General features: G+C 43.4%; 1 protein-coding gene across 13 annotated transcripts in view; it reads right to left on the bottom strand.

Annotated features, from left to right (window-relative positions):
• Positions 1-20,972, bottom strand: part of LOC139413847 (ral GTPase-activating protein subunit beta-like) — a 57,815-nt gene that overhangs the window by 33,263 nt on the left and 3,580 nt on the right. For 8 of the 13 annotated variants that reach the window (XM_071161651.1, XM_071161655.1, XM_071161652.1 and 5 more), the window contains exons 2-14: positions 15,826-16,039; positions 13,531-13,733; positions 12,699-12,868; positions 12,050-12,236; positions 11,677-11,808; positions 10,904-11,085; positions 7,226-7,377; positions 6,811-7,027; positions 2,568-2,769; positions 2,152-2,319; positions 1,291-1,405; positions 790-937; positions 239-303 (exon numbers count right to left, since the gene is read on the bottom strand). In XM_071161651.1, coding sequence (XP_071017752.1) covers positions 239-303; positions 790-937; positions 1,291-1,405; positions 2,152-2,319; positions 2,568-2,769; positions 6,811-7,027; positions 7,226-7,377; positions 10,904-11,085; positions 11,677-11,808; positions 12,050-12,236; positions 12,699-12,868; positions 13,531-13,733; positions 15,826-16,002 — 2,118 coding nt within the window. In that variant the 5' untranslated portion in view covers positions 16,003-16,039. The remainder of the gene's footprint in view (positions 1-238; positions 304-789; positions 938-1,290; positions 1,406-2,151; positions 2,320-2,567; positions 2,770-6,810; positions 7,028-7,225; positions 7,378-10,903; positions 11,086-11,676; positions 11,809-12,049; positions 12,237-12,698; positions 12,869-13,530; positions 13,734-15,825; positions 16,040-20,972) is intronic. The other 5 variants (XM_071161654.1, XM_071161656.1, XM_071161653.1 and 2 more) reach the window with 1 other exon arrangement.

Below are 20,972 nucleotides of genomic sequence, written 5' to 3' on the forward strand. Positions count from 1 at the left end.
CATTAGTCTACATAAAACATCTCTGTGGACTAATGAACAAAATACATTTGAGTAAAATATCCTTTAAACACAACATTTATGGTGACCTCTTGCCAGGTTTCTAACCTCTTTCCTGGTTAAATAAAAGGTTACATATTTGTTTTACAGATCTCTCTTAGCTACATGTTTTGTTCAGTTTATATTATTTTTGGTTGAGTGAGCGTTTCTACAACGTGGAGAACAAAAGCATTGGTCTCACCACCTCTGCTTGGGCACCAGTGGACTCCAGGAGAGCAGAGTCTTGGACAATGTTGAGCATTGCACCTGTACAGAGAAAAGGCTCTTCATTATTATGTTCATTCCAAGGTGATCCTGCACTACGTAAAAGAGATAACTGTTTTGGCAGGTTGAAGGTACAGACACTTCCCATGTTTCCTAATGAGGAGGATTAAAACCTCAACTAAATCAGTCAACCTTAATTTTTTAAATGAACCTTTATTTAACTAAACAAGTCAGTTATGAACAAATTCTTATTTACAATGACGTCCTACCCCGGCCAAACCCAAACCTCGGATGACGCTGGCCCAATTGTGCGCCACCCTATGAGACTCCCAATCACGGCCGGTTGTGATACAGCCTGGAATCGAACCAGGGTCTGTAGTGACGCCTCAAGCACTGAGATGCAGTGCCTTAGACCGCTGCCTTTATTATTAAATAATAATACATTCAATTTTATAACACACCTTTCATTGTAAAACAACCAAAGGTCAAATGAAGAAAAATGGCTAGAGAAAGTGAAGATGAACTAACCCAGGATCATCTGTGTGTTGGTGGGGTCCGTCTCCGTCTGGAGCGCTCCTATTAGGATGTTGACCAATCGCAGCTTGAGGGAGACGAAGGAGACAGCCTTGTCGTGCAGAGAGTTGTCGTCATTGCTGAACTTGCCCTCCAAGAGCACCTGGAACATACACATTATACATGTGGTTGACTTTGCACTTAGACAACCGTCAAGAACTACAGGGCATTGCAACTGTTCACTAAAACAGACAGTTCAATAGAAATGCAGTACAACACAAAACATTGAAATAAGTCCAAATCACCATCCATTGATTGTAACTATAAGATCCATCCATACCATGCCATTTTATTTGGTGCTAATTTTTTCTATTAATTTAGGGGATAAGGCATATTAGCTGTGTCTACACAACTAATGGTGTGGGACTTCTTGAGCATCTTGAAGACGTTTGAAAACATCTGACAAACGTTGGTTTTAGACTGATGTTCCTTTCATGACGAGTGTAACAGGTTTACCTCTGACTTGACGTTGCCAAAGTGGTGTGGCAGAGGCAGCATGGACATCAGGATGTTGATGGAGGCTCTCCTCAGGTCTGTGGGGTTCACATAGGTCTTAAACTTTGACAGCTCTCTGGAGAGGGGAAAGAACAATTTCATTTAATTCAAATGAAACATTCAAAGGAGTAAGGCTCCGTTCAATGTTGGCCACTTTAGTTAACTTCTTTTAAATATTTGTTATTGGAGTTACACTTAACTCAAATGATAAACATTAAAAATGAGACAGCAGTCAGATACCCTATTTAACCAACAATCAATTGTCCACTGATAAGACTCGTCAAACTATTTCTTACATTGACATTTAAGTTTTTTTCATGCGTATACAGTGAGTTTTGTTAAATGTGTGACACTAACAGACAAACTTCACCCAAAGAACTAAGAACCAATTTCTGTCAACATTGCACTCCTTATGCATGCAGATGTCCTTAACACAGACCATTTGACTAATTGTCTATCAAACATCATAAGACTAATTAGGCAAAGTACATTTCCTGAGGAAAATGCTTCAGCTGTATAAAGCTGTAAAAGCAATATTAGCACAGGAGAGTTTAGAACAACGAGATGTAGGGGGAATAACAATAGCAGCTATTCTTTCAGCAAGCAAACGTAAAAGCTGGAATGCGCATTTGGAGAAACACTGCCACTGTTCACCCCCAGCACATTTGTTATTGTTTATAATACATACTTTTCTGTTATATCATGCGTGCAATGATTTCCAATGATTTCCAAGGGGGAAAAAACCTTGTTAGCTGTTTGAGGTAATTTCTTGGTTTGTTTTTGTAATATTGGCAGCTTTAATATAGATGTAGCATTAGTCACCGGTCAGGGAGGATGTTCTCCAGAGCAGAAATGAAGTAGGGGACCACCACGTTGATGCCCTTCAGGTCGGAGCAGAAGAGGGCAGAAGAGTTGAGGATGATGCTGGCCAGGACCGGTCGGCAGATGTAGTCAGAGATCTGAAGGCCCTGAATCAGAACCATGTAGAACCTGGGGGGGGGGCAGAGACAGAGAAGGGTTTAGTCGGAGTAGAGCTTTTTAGACAGACCTAGAGTATGATGAACAGCCACATAACTCTGGTCCTGGGGTCCCAAAGGGGTGTATATTCTTGTTTTGCCCCAAATCAAGTCGATTAATTTAATCATGTGTTAAAGCTAGTGTTAAAGCTAGGGCAGAAACTAAAATGTGCACCCTTTTAGGACCAGGATTTGGAAACACTACGTAAAACACGTGGGTACCTGGACAGGTAAACGGGGAGGATCTCCTCGCCGGTCTTCTTGCTGCAGAAGATCCTGCAGAGGGTTCCACAGGCCTCGGCCCGGCCCGACTCATAGTTGTCGGGGAACTCGTTGGCATCGAACATGGGGTTGGACACCATAGTGTCTGTGGACATCAGGGATCCCTGCCTCCTCGGCTCAACGCCTGCCTGAGTGGCCAGGGCTGAGAATGGGGGAGGGGGGGGGGAGGGAGGGGGGTAGAGGAGAGAGAAAAAACACAATAATGGGGAATGGTAAAGGATAGAGGGTGGGGGTAGAAAAATGAGAGAAAGTGGAGGGATAGAGAAATTAGGTGGAATTAGAAAGAGGAGAGCGAGAGAGGACAGAGAAGATGTGTTAGGTCAAAAGCAGAAGCCACTTACAATAAGTGGTTATAAAAAGTAGCTGCTTTAAAATGTAAAATACTTTGCAAAAGGCAGGGGTTATTCTCCAAAGACAGAGATTTGATTGAAATTGAAAACCTTGGGCAGGCCTCCTAAGCGATTTTACAGGACGCCTCAGTGTAAACTTAAAATCGACAAAAAAACTCAAAAATTCAGCTACGCTGACGGCCTGACTGCGCCCATTGCCCCACCAACACAACCTAAGCCCCTTTTTGATCCAGAAAACCCCTGAAAGATCAAAGACATCAGTGAGCTGAGAAAACCCCTGAAAGATCAAAGACATCAGTGAGCTGAGAAAACCCCTGAAAGATGCCTCTAAGATCTCGTTGAGCTGGGAAATGTTTTCAAACGTTTTGCTAATGGAACGGTACAGAGGATATTTACTATCTTTAAATCAAATGTATTTATACAGCCCTTCTACATTAGCTGATATATCAAAGTGCTGTACAGAAAGCCAGCCAAAAACCCCAAACAGCAAGCAATGCAGGTGTAGAAGCACGGTGGCTAGGAAAAACTACCTAGGAAGAAACCTAGAGAGGAACCAGGCTGAGGCTTGGACAGTCCTCTTCTGGCTGTGCCGGTTGGAGATTTATCCTGACTCCCTTTAAAATGAAAGCTCTACACTCTATAAAAAGTGCTATGGGCCCTGATCAAAAGTAGTGCACTACAGTCGGAAGTTTACATACACTTAGGTTGGAGTCATTAAAACTCCACACATTTCTTGTTAACAAACTATAGTTTTGGCAAGTCAGTTAGGACATCTACTTTGTGTATGACACAAGTCATTTTTCCAACGATTGTTTACAGACAGATTATGTCACTTATAATTCACTGTATCACAATTCCAGTGGGTCAGAAATTTACATACACTAAGTTGACTATGCCTTTAAACAGTTTGAAAAATTCCAGAAAATTTGACATCATGGTAAAATCAAAAGAAATCAGCCAAGACCTCAGAAAAAAAAAAATAGTAGACCCCCACAAGTCTGGTTCATCCTTGCGAGCAATTTCCAAACGCCTGGAGGTACCACGTTCATCTGTACAAACAATAGTACGCAAGTATAAACACCATGGGACCACGCAGCTGTCATACTGCTCAGGAAGGAGACGTGTTCTGTCCCCTGGAGATTAACGTACTTTGGTGCGAAAGGTGCAAATCAAACCTAGAACAACAACAAAGGACCTTGTGAAGATGCTTGAGGAAACAGGTACAAAAGTATCTATATCCACAGTAAAACGAGTCATATATCGACATAACCTGAAAGGCCGCTCAGCAAGGAAGAAGCCACAGCTCCAAAACCGGCATAAAAAAGCCAGACTATGGTTTGCAACTGCACATGGGGACAAAGATCCTACTTTTAGGAGAAATGTCCTCTGGTCTGATGAAACAAAAATATAACTGTTTGGTCAATTTTCCAAGCTGTTTGGAGGAAAAAGGGGAGGCTTGCAAGCCGAAGAACACCATCCCAACCGTGAAGCACACCATCCCAACCGTGAAGCACGGGGGTGGCAGCATCATGTTGTGGGGGTGCTTTGCTGCAGGAGGGACTGGTGCACTTCATAAAATAGATGGCATCATGAGGAAGGGAAACTGTGTGGATATATTAAAGCAACATCTCAAGACATCAGTCAGGAAGTTGAAGCTTGGTCGCAAATGGGTCTTCCAAATGGACAATGACCCCAAGCATACTTCCAAAGTTGTGGCAAAATGGCTTAAGGACAACAAAGTCAAGGTATTGGAGTTGCTATCACAAAGCCCTGACCTCAATCCTATAGAAAATGTGTGGCCAGAAATGAAAAAGCGTGTGCGAGCAAGGAGGCCTACAAACCTGACTCAGTTACACCAACTCTGTCAGGAGGAATGGGCCAAAATTCACCCAACTTATTGTGGGAAGCTACTCAAAACATTTGACCCAAGTTAAACAATTTAAAGGCAATGCTGCCAAATACTAATTGAGTGTATGTAAACTTGACCCACTGGGAATGTGATGAAAGAAATAAAAGCTGAAATAAATCACTACTATTATTCTAAATATATATTTTATATTTAAAGTAATCACCACTTGCCTTGACAGGCCGGTTGGACATTTGATTAATTGTTCAGGAGTTTTATAGCGTCATGGTAGAAGCTGTTAAGGAGCCCCTTGGACCTAGACTTGGCACTCCGGTACCGCTTGCCGTGCAGTAGCAGAGAGAACAGTCTAAGACTTGGGTGACTGGAGTCTCTGACAATTTTTTGGGTCTTCCTCTTACACAGCTGGTATTTCGATCCTGGATAACAGGAAGCTTGGCCACAGTGGTCCGTACGCATTACCCTCTGTAGTGCCTTATGGTCGGATGCCGAGCAGTTGCCATACCAGGCAGTGATGCAACCGGTCAGGATGCTCTTGATGGTGCAGCTGTACTTTTTGATGATCTGAGAACCCAAACCAAATATTTTCAGTCTCCTGAGGGGGAAAAGGTGTTGTCGTGCCCTTTACGACTGTCTTGGTGTGTTTGGACCATGATAGTTTGTTGGTGATGAGGACACCAAAGAACTTGAAACTCTCGACACGATCCACTACAGCCCCGTCTATGTTAAATGGGGGCCTGTTCGGCCTACTTTTTTCTGTAGTCCACAATCATCTCATTTGTCTTGAGCACACTGAGGGATAGGTTGTGGTCCTGGCACCCTATAGGTTGTCTCATCATTGTCGGTGATCAGGCCTACTACCGTTGTGTCGTCAGCAAACTTGATGGTGTTTGAGTCATGATAGGCCACGCAGTCGTGGGTGAACAGGAAGTACAGAAGGGAACTAAGCACGTGCCCGAGGGAACCTGGTGTTGAGGATCAGCGAGGCAGATGTGTTGTCGCCTACCCTTACCACCTGGGGGAGGCCCGTCAGGAAGTCCAGGATCCAGTTGCTGAGGGAAGCGTTTAGTCCCAGAGTCCTTAGCTTAGTGATGAGCTTTGAGGGCACTATGGTGTTGAACGCAGAGCTGTAGTCAATGACCAGCATTCTCACATAGGTGAGAATGGCCAGGTGGAAAACAGCAGTGTGGAGTACAATTGAGATTGCGTCATCTGTGGATCTGTTGGGGTGGTATGCAAATTGGAGTGGGTCTAGGATGATGACGTTAATGTGAGGCATGACCAGCCTTTCAAAGCACTTCATGGCTACCGACGTGAGTGCTAAGGGGCGGTAGTCATTTAGGCAGGTTACCTTCGCATTCTTGGTCACAGGGACTATGGTGGTCTGCTTGAAACGTGGATATTACAGATTTGGTCAGGGAGACATTGAAAATGTCAGTGAAGACACTTGTCAGTTGGTCCGCGCATGCCCCGAGTACATGCCCTGAGTACATGCCCTGAGTACATGCCCTGAGTACATGCCCTGGTAATCTGTCTGGCCCCGTAGCCTTGCAAATATTTACCTGTTTAAAAGGTATTGCTCACATCGGCTACTGAGAGCGTGATCAGTCGTCTGGAACAGCTGGTGCTCTCATGCATGCTTCAGTGTTGCTTGCCTCGAAGAGAGCATAAAAGGCATTTAGCTCGTCTGGTAGGTTCGCGTCACTGGGCAGCTCGCGGCGGGGTTTCTCTTTGTAGTCCGTAATAGTTTGCAAGCCCTGCCACATCTGACGGCATCAGAGCCAGTGTAGTAGGAATTGTTCTAGGTATTATATTTCTATGATAATGTTTCTCAACATCCCTGGCCTGATTTTTCACAGCTAAATAAGAGGAGACGATAAAGGAGAGCGGAAGCAACTTTAGACTATTGAGACGCAAACAATACAAGTCAAACCAGTTTTTGACACTTAACATCCGACCCTGACCTTACCAGTCAAGCTGTTGTCTCGGCTCAGGCCTGTGTGGAGCTTGCAGTGCACCAGCGCGGCGTCAAACAGCCACTGGCCAAACAGATTGAGGACACTGTTGACCTTGGGCCTGGTGGGGGCGGGCAGCGGCCGGGGCTCAGAGCTGGTCAGGTTGGGGCTGGACAAGGGAGAGGTGGAGGACGGCTGGTAGGACACTTTGGGTTGGTGCGTCATGCTCGCCTGGATGGGTAGGAGGGTAGGGGATAACCAGGAATGAATTAACTGTCAAATGGGCATAGTAAGAATATGAATATTCAGGGACATTAATATTTATGATCGTCTGAGGTTTATTTGGCAAAGGGATGCTGTATTTCTCGCATTTTACTCTGATACAAATGGGCGATCTGAGGAAAAAACAACTCTGGTGTAGGAACTTACTGTGGAGGTTTTACTGGCCGTCTTGATGACCCCCGTGGGTTTGTTGCGGCGGCTGTGAGGGGGCGTGGTGTTGCTGGTGGTGGGAGGCGGCGGTACGCTCAGTCTGTTGACAGGGGTGGGTGGGGCACTGTCCGACCGGGGGCGGGAGATACCTGAGGGAGAAAGAGAGCGGAGGACATCAGAGGACATTCTGGTGTTTCAGGTGAAAACAGCGAGGACCAATGGAGTCCCATTCCCCCTCCACCCATATTTTGGTTACAAGCGCCACTCGGATCAGGGAGGATGTTAGTAACGTCAACATTGGCAGCTCATCATCTTTGAGGTTCACCCTTCCTCCACAAGAGAAAAAGATACCAGATCAAAATGCACAAGCCATGTGATGTGGATACATCTTCTTTGCAGGGGGATACTCACCACAGATAAGGAACAATGTAAAAAAAAAAAATACATAGAAATAAGTATACACATATTTTAAGAGAAAAACCCACACCACAATAGATCGATCGAGTTTCCCAATGTCACATTTTAGCTTCATAGCCTTGGGGCGGCTAAACGGACAATTTTGATTGACAACACTACTTATTCAGATGCTTGGCTCAGTCTGTCAAAACAGATACATACATGCATGCATATACTTACTGTCCACACTGATACAGTAAACTCAGGCATTGATTGGGTGAGTGCTTCACATTACCACATGGATCAGACCCTCTAAACCTATTCCTGCAATTTTCAGTGAAGCCCAAAACAATTTATAGGTAAACTGGGTTTCTGTACAGCACTTTGTGACATCTGCTGATGTAAAAAAGGCTTTAGAAATATATTTGATTGATTTCACAGAATTCAGTGTTGATGATGCAACATGGTGCACTAAACTGCTGCAGATGCTAATTGGACTGTATGGTCCGTTTAGTGGGTTTGCTAGCTAATCTAACAAGGATGTTTTTTTAAAACACAAGTCTTGAAGCAACTTGACATACATTGCCATGGTGATGCTGCCACACACACTACACAATATCTCTCCAAACAGGCCATGAAAGAGGACAACCCTTTTCCCAACCAATTATCTCGATTATAAGTTTCAAAGTTGATCAAATCTATTTTGTGGTTGATAAGGAACGATACGAGCAGGTTTGATTGTCATAAACAGTCATACCTTGCTTTATCATCCATTATGCAATTCTATTGACATAATCATGAAAGGCTGCTTCAATTCAAGTGTTACTAAAATACTACAATAATAGTCAAAGCGAGGGTAATTACTAGTAGGCCAATGCTGCAAAATGTGTAAGCTTTTCTACTACGAGCCTATTTAGAAAGGCCCAAAATACAGGAGTAGGGAAGTGAGGTTTTCCGGATTGAGACAGTTTGATACTGCTGTCCTGTAAGTGATTATGGATTCAATTGTTTGACACAGCAGCTTAAAAAGGGCATTTCCACCACTTTTCAACCTCTTAATCATCATCATCTCCAGCACCAAACCAGTGTTCACATGTGATACCAGCACGTTTCTAACTGATTAAAAATATATGATGAAAAAAACAAGGTTCTCTGTGACATCACAGTGTGATGTAAAAGAATTGTGATTTTCAAAACCGGCAACAAGTTTCTAGTCCAAGGGAGGGTGTTTTTTTGCTCTCCACATCACTGTGAATCTAATAGATTTACTGTGAAAATTACAGTTTAAAATGTTTAAACTTTTTATGATGTCCTCGGTTAGAACTTTTCGTAACTTCATATTAGTTTCTACAGAAGCGTAATTTTCACATATGTTGACACTAGTATTGAGCTGGAGATAAGGAAAAGTTTAAAAGTGGTGGCGTTGCCCTTTAAGTGCATGCACCAGCTACTTTCACCACACAAATCAGCTTTTTGCCAACCCCAGCAAATCCATCAAAACGTATTCAGCTCCCTTTATGATTGTTTGGGAGCAGACAACTACAGAGTACCATAGGAGGGAATGGAATGAAGCCTTTCTCGGAAATTGTTCCTAGACACGGCGGCACCTGAGGGAAAGAACGTGGTCAAAGTACAGCTTGGAATATCAGAATGCCAACCAACCAACCATGACAACATTCACCTGTTATTTTTGGCAAGTGGACACGGCCATCGATCGAAATGAAGAATCAAAAACAGCTTTGGCAGTTTCTCATTCTGAAACAGTGAATGTTTTTTTCCTTCATAGATGCCTACGAGTATGTTGTTTTTCATGACTGGAAGTGTGGCACCTTTTTGTCTTATGCCCAAACACCGTTATAGGAAATCCTGTTTGTTATGCAAATAGACTCTTGTGCAATGTTAATGATTGGATTTGATTAGGTCCGGTTTAGTAGTGTACCTAGAGAGGGAAGTCTGTCACGTATATTGCTCCTAGGAGAAACTGTCACTCCTGACGGGGAGAGAGACACTAGTGCTGTTTCTGGGGAATAAGAAGAAACTAGAACAAGTGTTTTTTTTTAAAGAACAGGAAAATGACAAAAAAGCTGAAACACAAAATGTAGGTTTAGTTGTTGGGCCAAATTATCGCTCAATGAGTTAGAGTAGGTATTTATTAAAGACATTCTGTGTTTGTGTGCTGTAACACAATTGTCCACATAGCTAATAAATGGTCTGTGATTTTCAAAACGAGCGTCTACTACTATTAACCAAAAGATACATTTTTTCTAGCTTGCAACACTACTTCAAATGTATGTGCTCCAGTTTCTTTAAACATGGGGATGTCAAGAGATTTAGGGAAGTATATACCCTGCGTTACAGTGCTTCGATAAAGTATAGGGCCAAAATGCAAAGAGGTCTGCTTGATTTCAGAAGTACAAACATGGTTGAAGTCTAAGACTGTTGGGAGGTGTAGACCAGGGCAGTCCAACCATGTTCCTGGAGAGATATCAGGAGGGTAAGGGTTGGAATGAAAACCTACAGGACGGTAGCTCTCCAGGAACAGGGTTGGAGAGCCCTGGTGTAGCACAATGGGCACAAGGCAGTAGAGAAATGAAAGGAGAAAATTACAATAAAAAGCTCTTTTCAATTGAAAATGGCTGGTTCTTGTTGAAAAGCCAGTAAAAAAGATAGGACAAGGTGGTGGGTCAACCCATTTACAAAACCCTTTAGTCGTTGCTGGTCATAAAATCAAGGTGGTACTAAGTCAAATGACATCTTTCCATGATCAACGTCAACAAAATCAGAGCCCTTCCACCCTTCATTTGAATGACAAAGACACAGTTTATTAAGTACCATAAGAGGGCAGTTTCTCTCGAATCTCTCTCTTTGCGACCCCGACACCTAGAGGGGAGGAAATATGTACATGATGTCTTGGTTAGAAGTGCTCCAGCAATAACACGACAACTTGATCTGAAGGGATTGGATCGGTGGAAGAAATATAGCAAAATCTCCAGCTAGCCTGTCAGCGAACAAGATGGAACTACTATCACACCTATACAATTTTTAAGGACCCATATTCAGAAATCGTCTCGGAGTAAGGAATGCTGATCTGGAAACAGGTCCCCCCCCTGTCGATGTCATCTTATTATGATATATAAAGGAAAACTTGATCCTAGATCAGCACTCCTACTCTGAGACGCTTTGTGAATATGGGCCCAGATCTACAGTACATTAATTGCCAAAGTCAAATGTAACAGTATGAAGAAAAAGCACCGCTAAGGTGAGATGAGGTAGTCTTACCCAGGAAGGCATCCACCAGGCAACTGACCCCCCTCATGGCCCTGAAAAAGATCTGGGGCAGCTGCTTGAGGCAGGGGTGATGCTGGATCACCTCCTGGGGCACGCCGGTCACCCCCAGCAGCTGCTCCTGGAATTTTGGCGTGGAGCTGACCGTCAGAGGGCTGCTGAGGTCCACTGGGTTACTGCAAGAGAAGGAGCAGGAGGGGGGACTTTTAACATTGGTGACAAAATGGGTCCTGAGCATGTTATTTCTCTCCACAACCCAGCCACGAGAGCGTAACAGTTAAATTGATGTAGCCTAATAGATTATTCACAACAATATGTTCCCAGATCAATTTCTTAGATCATCTGGGGGTGCAGTCTAAAATAATTTTCTTGTACCTTTGGATAAAAATAAAATAAAGTGTGAGGTCCATCCAGTATGATCAGGTAATAATTTGTTATTCTTATCATTTACTTTAAATAAAAATTATAGGTATTTTCTTAAAACTGCATTTTTGGTTAGAGCCTGTAAGTAAGCATTTCACTGTAAGGTCTCTACACCTGTTGTATTCAGCGCATGTGACATAAAATGTGATGTTTGACGTTCTTCACCAAAAGAGAACAAACAGTGTGATCCGTCTCGGATGATGATCCAAAAGTCATCCCAGTATTATTTTATTATACTAAAATGAGGTCATCGGGGAGTATTTATACTGAATCCAGTCCAGGTGTAACAGTAACAACTCCCATTCTGTGATACAGACCCAGAGAGCTAGCTGTGTGGAACTCACCTCAGCATGTGCAGAAAGCGGAACCAGGTCTGAGCCACACAGTCGTTGTCCATCTCAATAGGGATGAGGTTGGCGTCCTCCTCTAGGACTTTGAACGGAGGGAAGGACGGACCGTAGGTGAACCGTAACAGTCTGTACCAAAACAGAACATTTACGTTACACATTTACACCTTCCATTTCTTATCTGAACATTAACAAACATTTAATATCTAGAATTGACTGCTGAGAGAAAAAGACTGTAATCCAACTAGTTTGTCCTACCTGAACTTGAGCACTCACATTTGTTTAAAAACGTTACGTCCTACTGAACGGGACCCATATGTGTTTGAGCGCTGCGCTTAAACAAAAGCCTGCAAACACAGGGTTTGGCTACCTGGAAGTGAGAGCAGCGATAACCTTGCTCCACTGCTCCACCACGGGCGGGTGGTGCCTCCAGTTGGCCAGCATCTCCCTGGCCGTCTTCCAGTAGGGCGGTGTGGGGAAGCAGCGTGTGCAGGCCATGAACCACACCTCAAACAGAACGCTGATCAGCTTCTCAGCCAGCTTCTCCGCAATCCCACCTGAGAGAGATGGGGACCAGGGGTTAGTAACTTTGAATAGGAAGAATGGGTGAATACTCATCATCCAACATTTCTAGGTGTTCTAGGTGCATAAAATAGCATATGAGAAAGAACAACACGTCTTCATTTAGAACTAAATAGTCATGTTAGCAACAAAGTCAAAATCAAATGTTAGTCAAAGCCAAAATCATTATGGGACAAATCCTAACATCTACCTATTAGTTATGCATTCATATCAATGGAAGACCAAGTAGAAATTTGACTTAGTGGATGTGAGAAGTTCCTCACGACACTACGAAAAGTATCAAAGGCTGCTTTCACAAAGGCAGCCCAATTCTGATATTTTTCCACTAATTGGTCTTCTGACCAATCAGATCAGATGTTGATGATAATTGGGCAAAAGGTCAGAATTGGGCTGCCTGTATAAAGGCAGCCTAATTGCATCTGTTCTGATGGACTGACCTCCAACAGTGGGCGGGGCTAGCAGAGTGTCATTGATGCGCAGCAGGAAGAGCAGCAACACCTCCCAGGTCTCCCGGGCCATGCCGCTGCCCGACTCCCTGGCCAGCTTCAACACTGCCGTCAGCACCTGTTGGCACAAGCGGAAGTGCATGGGGCTGTAGTGCTCTGGCCTGAGAGAGGAGGGAGGTAATAGAGCGAGTTAAAGACCACTTTTATAAAGAGAAGTCTGTAATAAACACTCCATTGACCATTCCCTCTTCCATACTCCCGTTCTCTCCAAGCCTTGCAGTTTGCTTTGATGAACTAATGAAGGGTATCTGTCCCTATTTGGAATTACCATTTTGCATAAGCAATGTACTGCAACTTAGAGGTTGGAGCCTTAAGGTCAAGACGTTGTAATGTAGAACATTACATAAGATACCCCATAGTTAGCGGCTTGCTAGAGCGGAGACACACAGTTAGCGGCTAGCTAGAGCGGGGACACACAGTTAGCGGCTAGCTAGAGCGGGGACACACAGTTAGCGGCTAGCTAGAGCGGGGACACACAGTTAGCGGCTAGCTAGAGCGGAGACACACAGTTAGCGGCTAGCTAGAGCGGAGACACACAGTTAGCGGCTAGCTAGAGCGGAGACACACAGTTAGCGGCTAGCTAGAGCGGAGACACACAGTTAGCGGCTAGCTAGAGCGGAGACACACAGTTAGCGGCTAGCTAGAGCGGAGACACACAGTTAGCGGCTTGCTAGAGCGGAGACATACAGTTAGCGGCTTGCTAGAGCGGAGACACACAGTTAGCGGCTAGATAGAGCGGAGACAACAGACACACAGCTTGTACCTGGGCATGAAGAGGTTGTAGAGGTGTTTGAGGATGGTCTGCACGTAGAGGTTGGGCTCCTTGACGATGGGCTGGGGGATGGAGTCGCGAGGAGTGATCAGCGCCATGATCCAGTCAGTGTAGACGTCCACGCACAGCTTGACCGTGTCCCCGTCCAGAGGCAGAGTCAGGCCGTAGCACAGCACCTCCATCGTCCACTTCACCTGTCAATCACAGAGAACTATGTTGTTAGAAAGAGGTGGATACACGGGGACAAGCTCGACAGTCAGATGTCAGTGATTGCTGAATACACGGGGACAGTCAGATGTCAGTGATTGCTGAATACACGGGGACAGTCAGATGTCAGTGATTGCTGAATACACGGGGACAGTCAGATGTCAGTGATTGCTGAATAGACGGGGACAGTCAGATGTCAGTGATTGCTGAATAGACGGGGACAGTCAGATGTCAGTGATTGCTGAATACACGGGGACAGTCAGATGTCAGTGATTGCTGAATAGACGGGGACAGTCAGATGTCAGTGATTGCTGAATAGACGGGGACAGTCAGATGTCAGTGATTGCTGAATACACGGGGACAGTCAGATGTCAGTGATTGCTGAATAGACGGGGACAGTCAGATGTCAGTGATTGCTGAATAGACGGGGACAGTCAGATGTCAGTGATTGCTGAATAGACGGGGACAGTCAGATGTCAGTGATTGCTGAATAGATGGGGACAAGATGGATGAATGTTTTATCACTTGAAAGTGAATCAAAATAAAGATGGCCTATTTGAGCATTGAGTTAAAAAGAAAAGTGTTTAGGCCTAATTATGATGATTGTTGTGAAATTAAATCGTTTCAAACACAGGGGTAAAGGGATGGGTCATCTAACTTTGAAAGGTAGGTGAAGTAGAGCCTGGTGGAACCAGCCTTGCTGTGTTCACCATTCAATATCACGTCACATGTCAAAACAGGAAGGTGAACACAGCTGTTTGGCTGGTTCCACCACGCTATGTGAACTATCAATTTATCTACCAAATACAGTATTATCCTAAAATACTACCATCTCAAAAATGGGATAGTTGTACAAAACACAAGCCCTATAGGCCATTACTGTGTGAGTTGCACTCACAGAGCCCAGTGCTATGTTAAGAGAATTATCAGGCGAACTAAAACAAGGAGGAATGACAAGGAGGCACTTAGTAAGGGCATGCGTACATTCTTTGGCAGACGGCTTAAATTTTTCCTTCGCCTGGCCCTATTACAATCAAGCCTTATCTAAATGGCTACTGGGACAGGGACTGGCTCAAGGAGCCGTAGTCCACTGGGGTGAAGAAACAGTCAATAAAGTTGCAGAGGTTGAATGCCCCAGGGGGACACACAGGAAATCCTCTCAATGTTATCAGGCGAGCCCAGAGACCTGGGGCTGTCCGAGCTACAAGGCTAACATGAGGAGGAAGTGAGCAGTACAGACAAAAAAATGGGGACAAAAGCCAAAGACTATTTTTCACCCAGCAACAAATCAGAGAGAAAATAGATTTGAAAACACAATGGAATGTAGAGGGGGAGGTGTGTGTTTCAGTCAAGTGTGCAGTTATAAACAGAAGAAGAAAAAATAAAAAAATTCACCAGGAGGTAGTTTCTAATGTGCAGGTGACCGTTCAGCCTCCTTGGTTTTGTAAAAATAAGGGACAGAAAAAGCCTAGCCCATCAAGGGCGTGTAAGGGTCATGTAGCTTATGTTCTGCCTATTTCCTCAAAAACAATGTCAGAGGAACTTGGCGCTAAAGAGGGAAGAAACGCTTACTTTTCAATAGAATAATGAATGAAGTGGACCTTGACAATACCATCACCATACTTAGAGAAAAAAATATACTACCTTAGAAAGTCATAGGTATTCTAACTTGACTTTCTATTCCCCTTGAATAGAACACCGCAACACTTGGGCCACGTCAAGTCAAATCTCAGCCTACAGGGAGGAGCGTGGTGGTGCTAGAACAACAACCTCTCTCTCAACATCAGTAAGACCAAGGAGCTGATCATGGACTACAGGAAACAGAGGGGGGCAAGCCTGTATATAGTATGCTTACTTACTTATTGTTTCCTTCATACCTCTTCTCATTTCTCATGTTTTTTTCTAGTAACACATTGTTATTGATTATTGCATTGCTGGGTTTTGAGTTTGCAACAAAGGCATTTCACTGTACTTTTGCACGCATGAGACATTAAAACTTGAAACTAAGTCTTCACCCTTATGGCTTAGTTACACCGATCCGATTCAGCTCTGCCAAAACAACTGTGCTGTTTTGCCTACCTCTTTGTCGGTCTTGAGCAGGCTGTCAGTGGACGGAGTGCTCAGGGTCACCCCCAGGGGTTTAACCACTGCATTGGCCACATCGCGCCCAACTGCCGGAGGGTACGAGTGAAGGACACTCAGGTGGCCCTGGTCGCTCTGCACCACCAGGTGCAGAGACCTCCACTCCGAGTACATGGTGATGGCCTTCGCTTCTACTGGGTCGGATTGCTACCTGTGTATACAGAGAGGGGTTAAGTCAGAATAACTACAGAGAGGACTGATGGCTCCAGCCTGAAGCAGACTTGGTTGTAGCTGTTTGTAACTTTAATAAAACATCCATAACCATTACATATACTGAACAAAATATAAAAATGCAACATGCAACTATTCAATAGATTTTACTAAGTTACAGTTCATAAGGTAATCAGTCAATTGAAATAGATTCATTAAGCCCTAATCTATGGACTTCACATGGGTGGACATACAGTGCATTCAGAAAGTAAAAGGCACATGACAGCCCACTTGGAGTTTGCCAAAAGGCACCTTAAGACTCTCAGACCATGAGAAACAAGATTCTCTGGTCTGATGAAACCAGGATTGAACTCTGTGGCTTCAATGCCAAGGGTCACATCTGGAGGAAACCTGGCACCATCCCTATGGTGAAGCATGGTGGTGGCAGCGTCATGCTGCGGGGATGGTTTTCAGCGGCAGGGACTGGGAGACTAGTCAGGATCGAGGGAAAGAGGAACAAAGCAAAGTACAGAAAGATCCTTGATGAAAACGTGCTCCAGAGTGCTCAGGGGTGATGGTGGGGTGATGGTTCACCTGCCAACAGGACAACAACCCTAAGCACACAGCCAAGACAACGCAGAAGTGGCTTCAGGAAAAGTCTCTGAATGTTCTTGAGTGGCCCAGCCAGAGCCCGGACTTGAACCCAATCGAACATCTCTGGAGAGACCTGAAAATAGCTGTGCAGTGACGCTCCCCATCCAATCTGACAGAGCTTGAGAGGATCTGCAGAGAAGAATGTGAGAAACTCCCCAAATACTGGTGTGCCAAGCTTGTAGCATCATACCCAAGAAGACTTGAGGCTAGAGTCTCTGCCAAGGGTGCTTCAACAAAGTACTAAGTAAAGGGTCTGAATACTTATACAAAATGTACATAAGTTTCCCAAAAATTAAAAAACCTGTTTTCACTTTATCATTATGGGGTATTGTGTGTAGATTGAGGGGGGGAAACGATCTAATCCATTTTAGAATAAGGCTGGAACAAAATGTAGAAAAAGTCAAGGGGTCTGAATACTTTCCGAATGACCTTTTCATGTAGCTTGAAAAGTCAAAATATGTCAAAGGCGAACTATGCGTGATAAGGCACATTTGAAGTAGACGAACGCTGTGCATAGGCGCTAGATATATAACAAGTTAACATTGAACTGAAGAGAGCCTCGGCCTGTTATTTCCAGAATGATCTGAATGGAATGCTGACAGAAAGGGCTTCACTGAGTGCCAAAATCACACTTGAACTGGACTGACCACCTGCACGGACTCTCCACACATGGACTCACGCAGATATACAGTACACTCATCCACACACGCCACAACTGCTGCTACCAGACTCTTACATTATGCATTATTTTGCATTATTTAGCAATAATAATAAAACACTTGCCCTCCAATCCCCGAAACACATAAAAATGTGACTATAAATTGAGTTAAAAGCTTTCGAGAAAATGTTTATTCTATTCTACTATGCCATTTACTTTGTGTTCGTATTCTTATCTACTATTATGGCATTGTTGAGAAGGAACCTGCGAGTAAGCATTTTATTGGATGGTACCACGTATATCCTGTACAGACCACTAATACAAGGAACATCAAACATTCAGGCTGTGCAGCCAATACGCTCTAGTCTAGAGCACTCGGTTAAACTGTGTTTGAGAGCATTTTTAAATGCATTTTTAAAAGAGAATTATATTGTTGTTGCAATACACTATCATCTTAAATTGGCATGTCAAATTACTTTGCCATATTCAGTTATTGTATATTGTGCTAATTTCCTTAAAAATGTGGACAGTTTGTGTTACTACCTTACACAAGCTTGCATTTTCACCCCATAAAAATGGAGTGGAATTACACATGCTTTTTACCTCAGATTGCTGACGTTAGTATAAAAGTTTATAGTCATCATGACATAACATGCTGACCAGACCGCACACGTGCGTTGATTTTGTGGCCCCACACCAGACGCGATTAGGGACACGCAGGTTGAAATATCAACACAAACTCTGAACCAATTATATTAATTTGGGGACAGGTCAAAAAGCATTAAACATTTATGGTAATATAGCTAGCTAGCTTGCTGTGGCTATTGTCCTGGGATATAAACATTGGGTTGTTATTTTACCTGACATGCACAAAGTGCTCTACTCCGACAATTAATAATAAGGGTTCTTCTTATTCATCTTTGGGCTTTATATGGTGGTTGGCAACCAACTTTAAGGTGCATTACCACAATCGACTGGCCTGGAGTGTAGACCTTAGTTTCTTTCAATCACCCATGTGGGAACATGCTCCTAAAAAACTATGAGGAGAAGCATGACTTGCAGCGCATCGAGTGTCACAAATAGAACCAAGTTCTATTTCAGCGCCTGGCAACGCAGACGCTGGTGAACAATGTTGTTGCAATGATTGAACAACATGTATGTGTTCATTTATTTTGTAACGCACGCGACGGTCTGGTCAGCATGTAAGATTGATTGCTTAAAATAGATAAATATATTTGGTTTTGTACCATTGATTTAGTCACACACCCTGGGATGCTCAGGACTTAGAACGCAGAGTTAATGAAATGGCACGGACAATTCGGGGTGGTAGCTCTATAAAAGGTTGCTGGCCACACACCAATACATGGATTTCACGGTCAAACTTAAACTTAAAACAGCAGTCAACCGTTGTCACTGTTGAGATCCTGTGCCGCGTCGTGATTATTTTAAGTTAACAGAAAAAGTAGTCTGTTCCCTTTTCCGTGATGGCAGCCTCTTGAAATCAACATTGGACATTCCAAAATACGTATTTATGCCACACCCTGATCTGTTTCACCTGTCTTTGTGCTCGTCTCGACCCCCTCCAGGTGTCGACCATCTTCCCAATATCCCGTTATATTTCTACCCGTGTTCTCCGTTTGTCTGTTGCCAGTTCGTCTTGTCAGGTCTTACCAGCGTGCTTTCCGGTCTTCCTTTTTCTCAAGTTCTGTTTCCTAGTTGTTTTCCCGGTTCTGACTATTCTGCCTGCCCTGACCCCGAGCCTGCCTGCTGTCCTGTACCTGCCTGACTCTGACCTGATCATGAACTCCTGCCTGTCCTCAACCTGCCCTTTGCATGCCCGTGTTTACAATAAATATCTGAGAACTGTACTATCCGCCTCCTGTGTCTGCATATCCTGAGTCGTGATAATATAAGCCTTCTACAAGTTCTCAGCTAACCAACCATGCATAGGTTATTCTAAGTTTCCGTGTGGCCTTTGAAGTGTTAAACAGCGATACACCCCAAACATCTGCCCCCTGTTCTACTGATTTTAGCGTAATATCGAAGGAAGGGATTAACAAAAAAAGTGTTGCATTACACTTACCATGTTGGCGAACCACTTGACTCAAAATGCCTTGTCAACAGGAAGCAGCGATAGCGTCATTTTCAATTTAAGTTTTAAGAATATCAATTGAATTTTCCTTGCGAAGCAGAGTCCCCACTTTAAATCTTTGACAAATGCATTATTTTTATTATTAGGAACACGACTCCTCTTACAGCATTTAAGCTACAAATGCCACTTAAACATGTAGACTGGTCTGGATTGAGTTGCTTACATATAAAAAAAATGTATGTACTTTTTAAACTATTAAATGTTGTCCATCTTCATCCACGGTCATGGGACTTTTTTCAACATTCTAAATCTCCCTATTGTGACATCACTTTCAACATTCTATTCACTGTAGATGCAATTTTTTGACACAAGTCTGAAACTTTGACCACTTTGTCAACAACTTAGACAAAAAGTTAGAGGGTATGACATCTTGGTCTACTTCCCTTCTATTCAAATCTGAAATCTGAACAGAATTATCTGGTACCAATAAAACGTTAGTTGTTTTAGTAACCGCATCAACATTTTCTGTAACTTTTTATACAAATCTGAAATCGGAACGGAATAGTTTGTTACAAATAAAATGTCACAATAAGGTACAGAGCATTCTATTTTCCTACTAGGGGGCAAGGAGACCCGCAGCTCCGCTAAAACCATTTTTTATTTATTTTATTTCACCTTTATTTAACCAGGTAGGCAAGTTGAGAACAAGTTCTCAGTGACAACTGCGTGCCATTTTCAAGGGGTTATTAAATAAAATGTTAACTATTTGGTTGTAATATCATCACCTCTTGAAGAGCATAGTCAGAACCCTGCATCCTTTTCTTGATCAGGAAACATAAATTGAGCATGTCATTTCAGATATGTGAAGGTAGCCTCATAATATCAGTCACTATTAATTGGATATTTGGGTGATGTAACATAAAAAGTGACCTATACCTAACAAGTATGACTGGTTTAGGTCAATTTCCCATCCTTTGCTAGGTCTGCCCGTCAAGCAGTAGAGGGGCACATTTACTGACGTAACATTACTGTTAACTGACAATGTTTACATAGTGGTAAGTAGACCTAATGTCTTTTTTTTTTCTCCAACCAACATAGGCCTAACTAGCGAAGTTACTAACATTATCCCCTTTTCAACGTTATTTTTAATAGTGTTTAATCACAATTGCTACTAATAGACATGTGCTCCATCAATCAATGTAGCCTGTCAAATTGGCTAGCTAGCTAGCTAGCTTGCTAATAACAGATCACATCGACATGGCTGGATAACAAGATAACTGTCAGGGGAGAAATTAGACGGCTATATCCAAAACTTGTTTGATTTGCTTGCCATCCATAGTGGTGATGACAGATGTCCCTGACAACTTTTGCAGGATGATGTCTTGCATATTCATCTTCTGCCCATCCTACCATTCCAGTGTTTAATTGCTATATTGTAATTACTTTTCCATCATGGCCTATTTATTGCCGTACCTCTCTTATCCTACCTCATTTGCACATGCTGTATATAGATTTGTCTACTGTATTATT

Source organism: Oncorhynchus clarkii, chromosome 7, assembly GCF_045791955.1.
Source record: "Oncorhynchus clarkii lewisi isolate Uvic-CL-2024 chromosome 7, UVic_Ocla_1.0, whole genome shotgun sequence".
Taxonomy (NCBI): domain Eukaryota; kingdom Metazoa; phylum Chordata; class Actinopteri; order Salmoniformes; family Salmonidae; genus Oncorhynchus; species Oncorhynchus clarkii.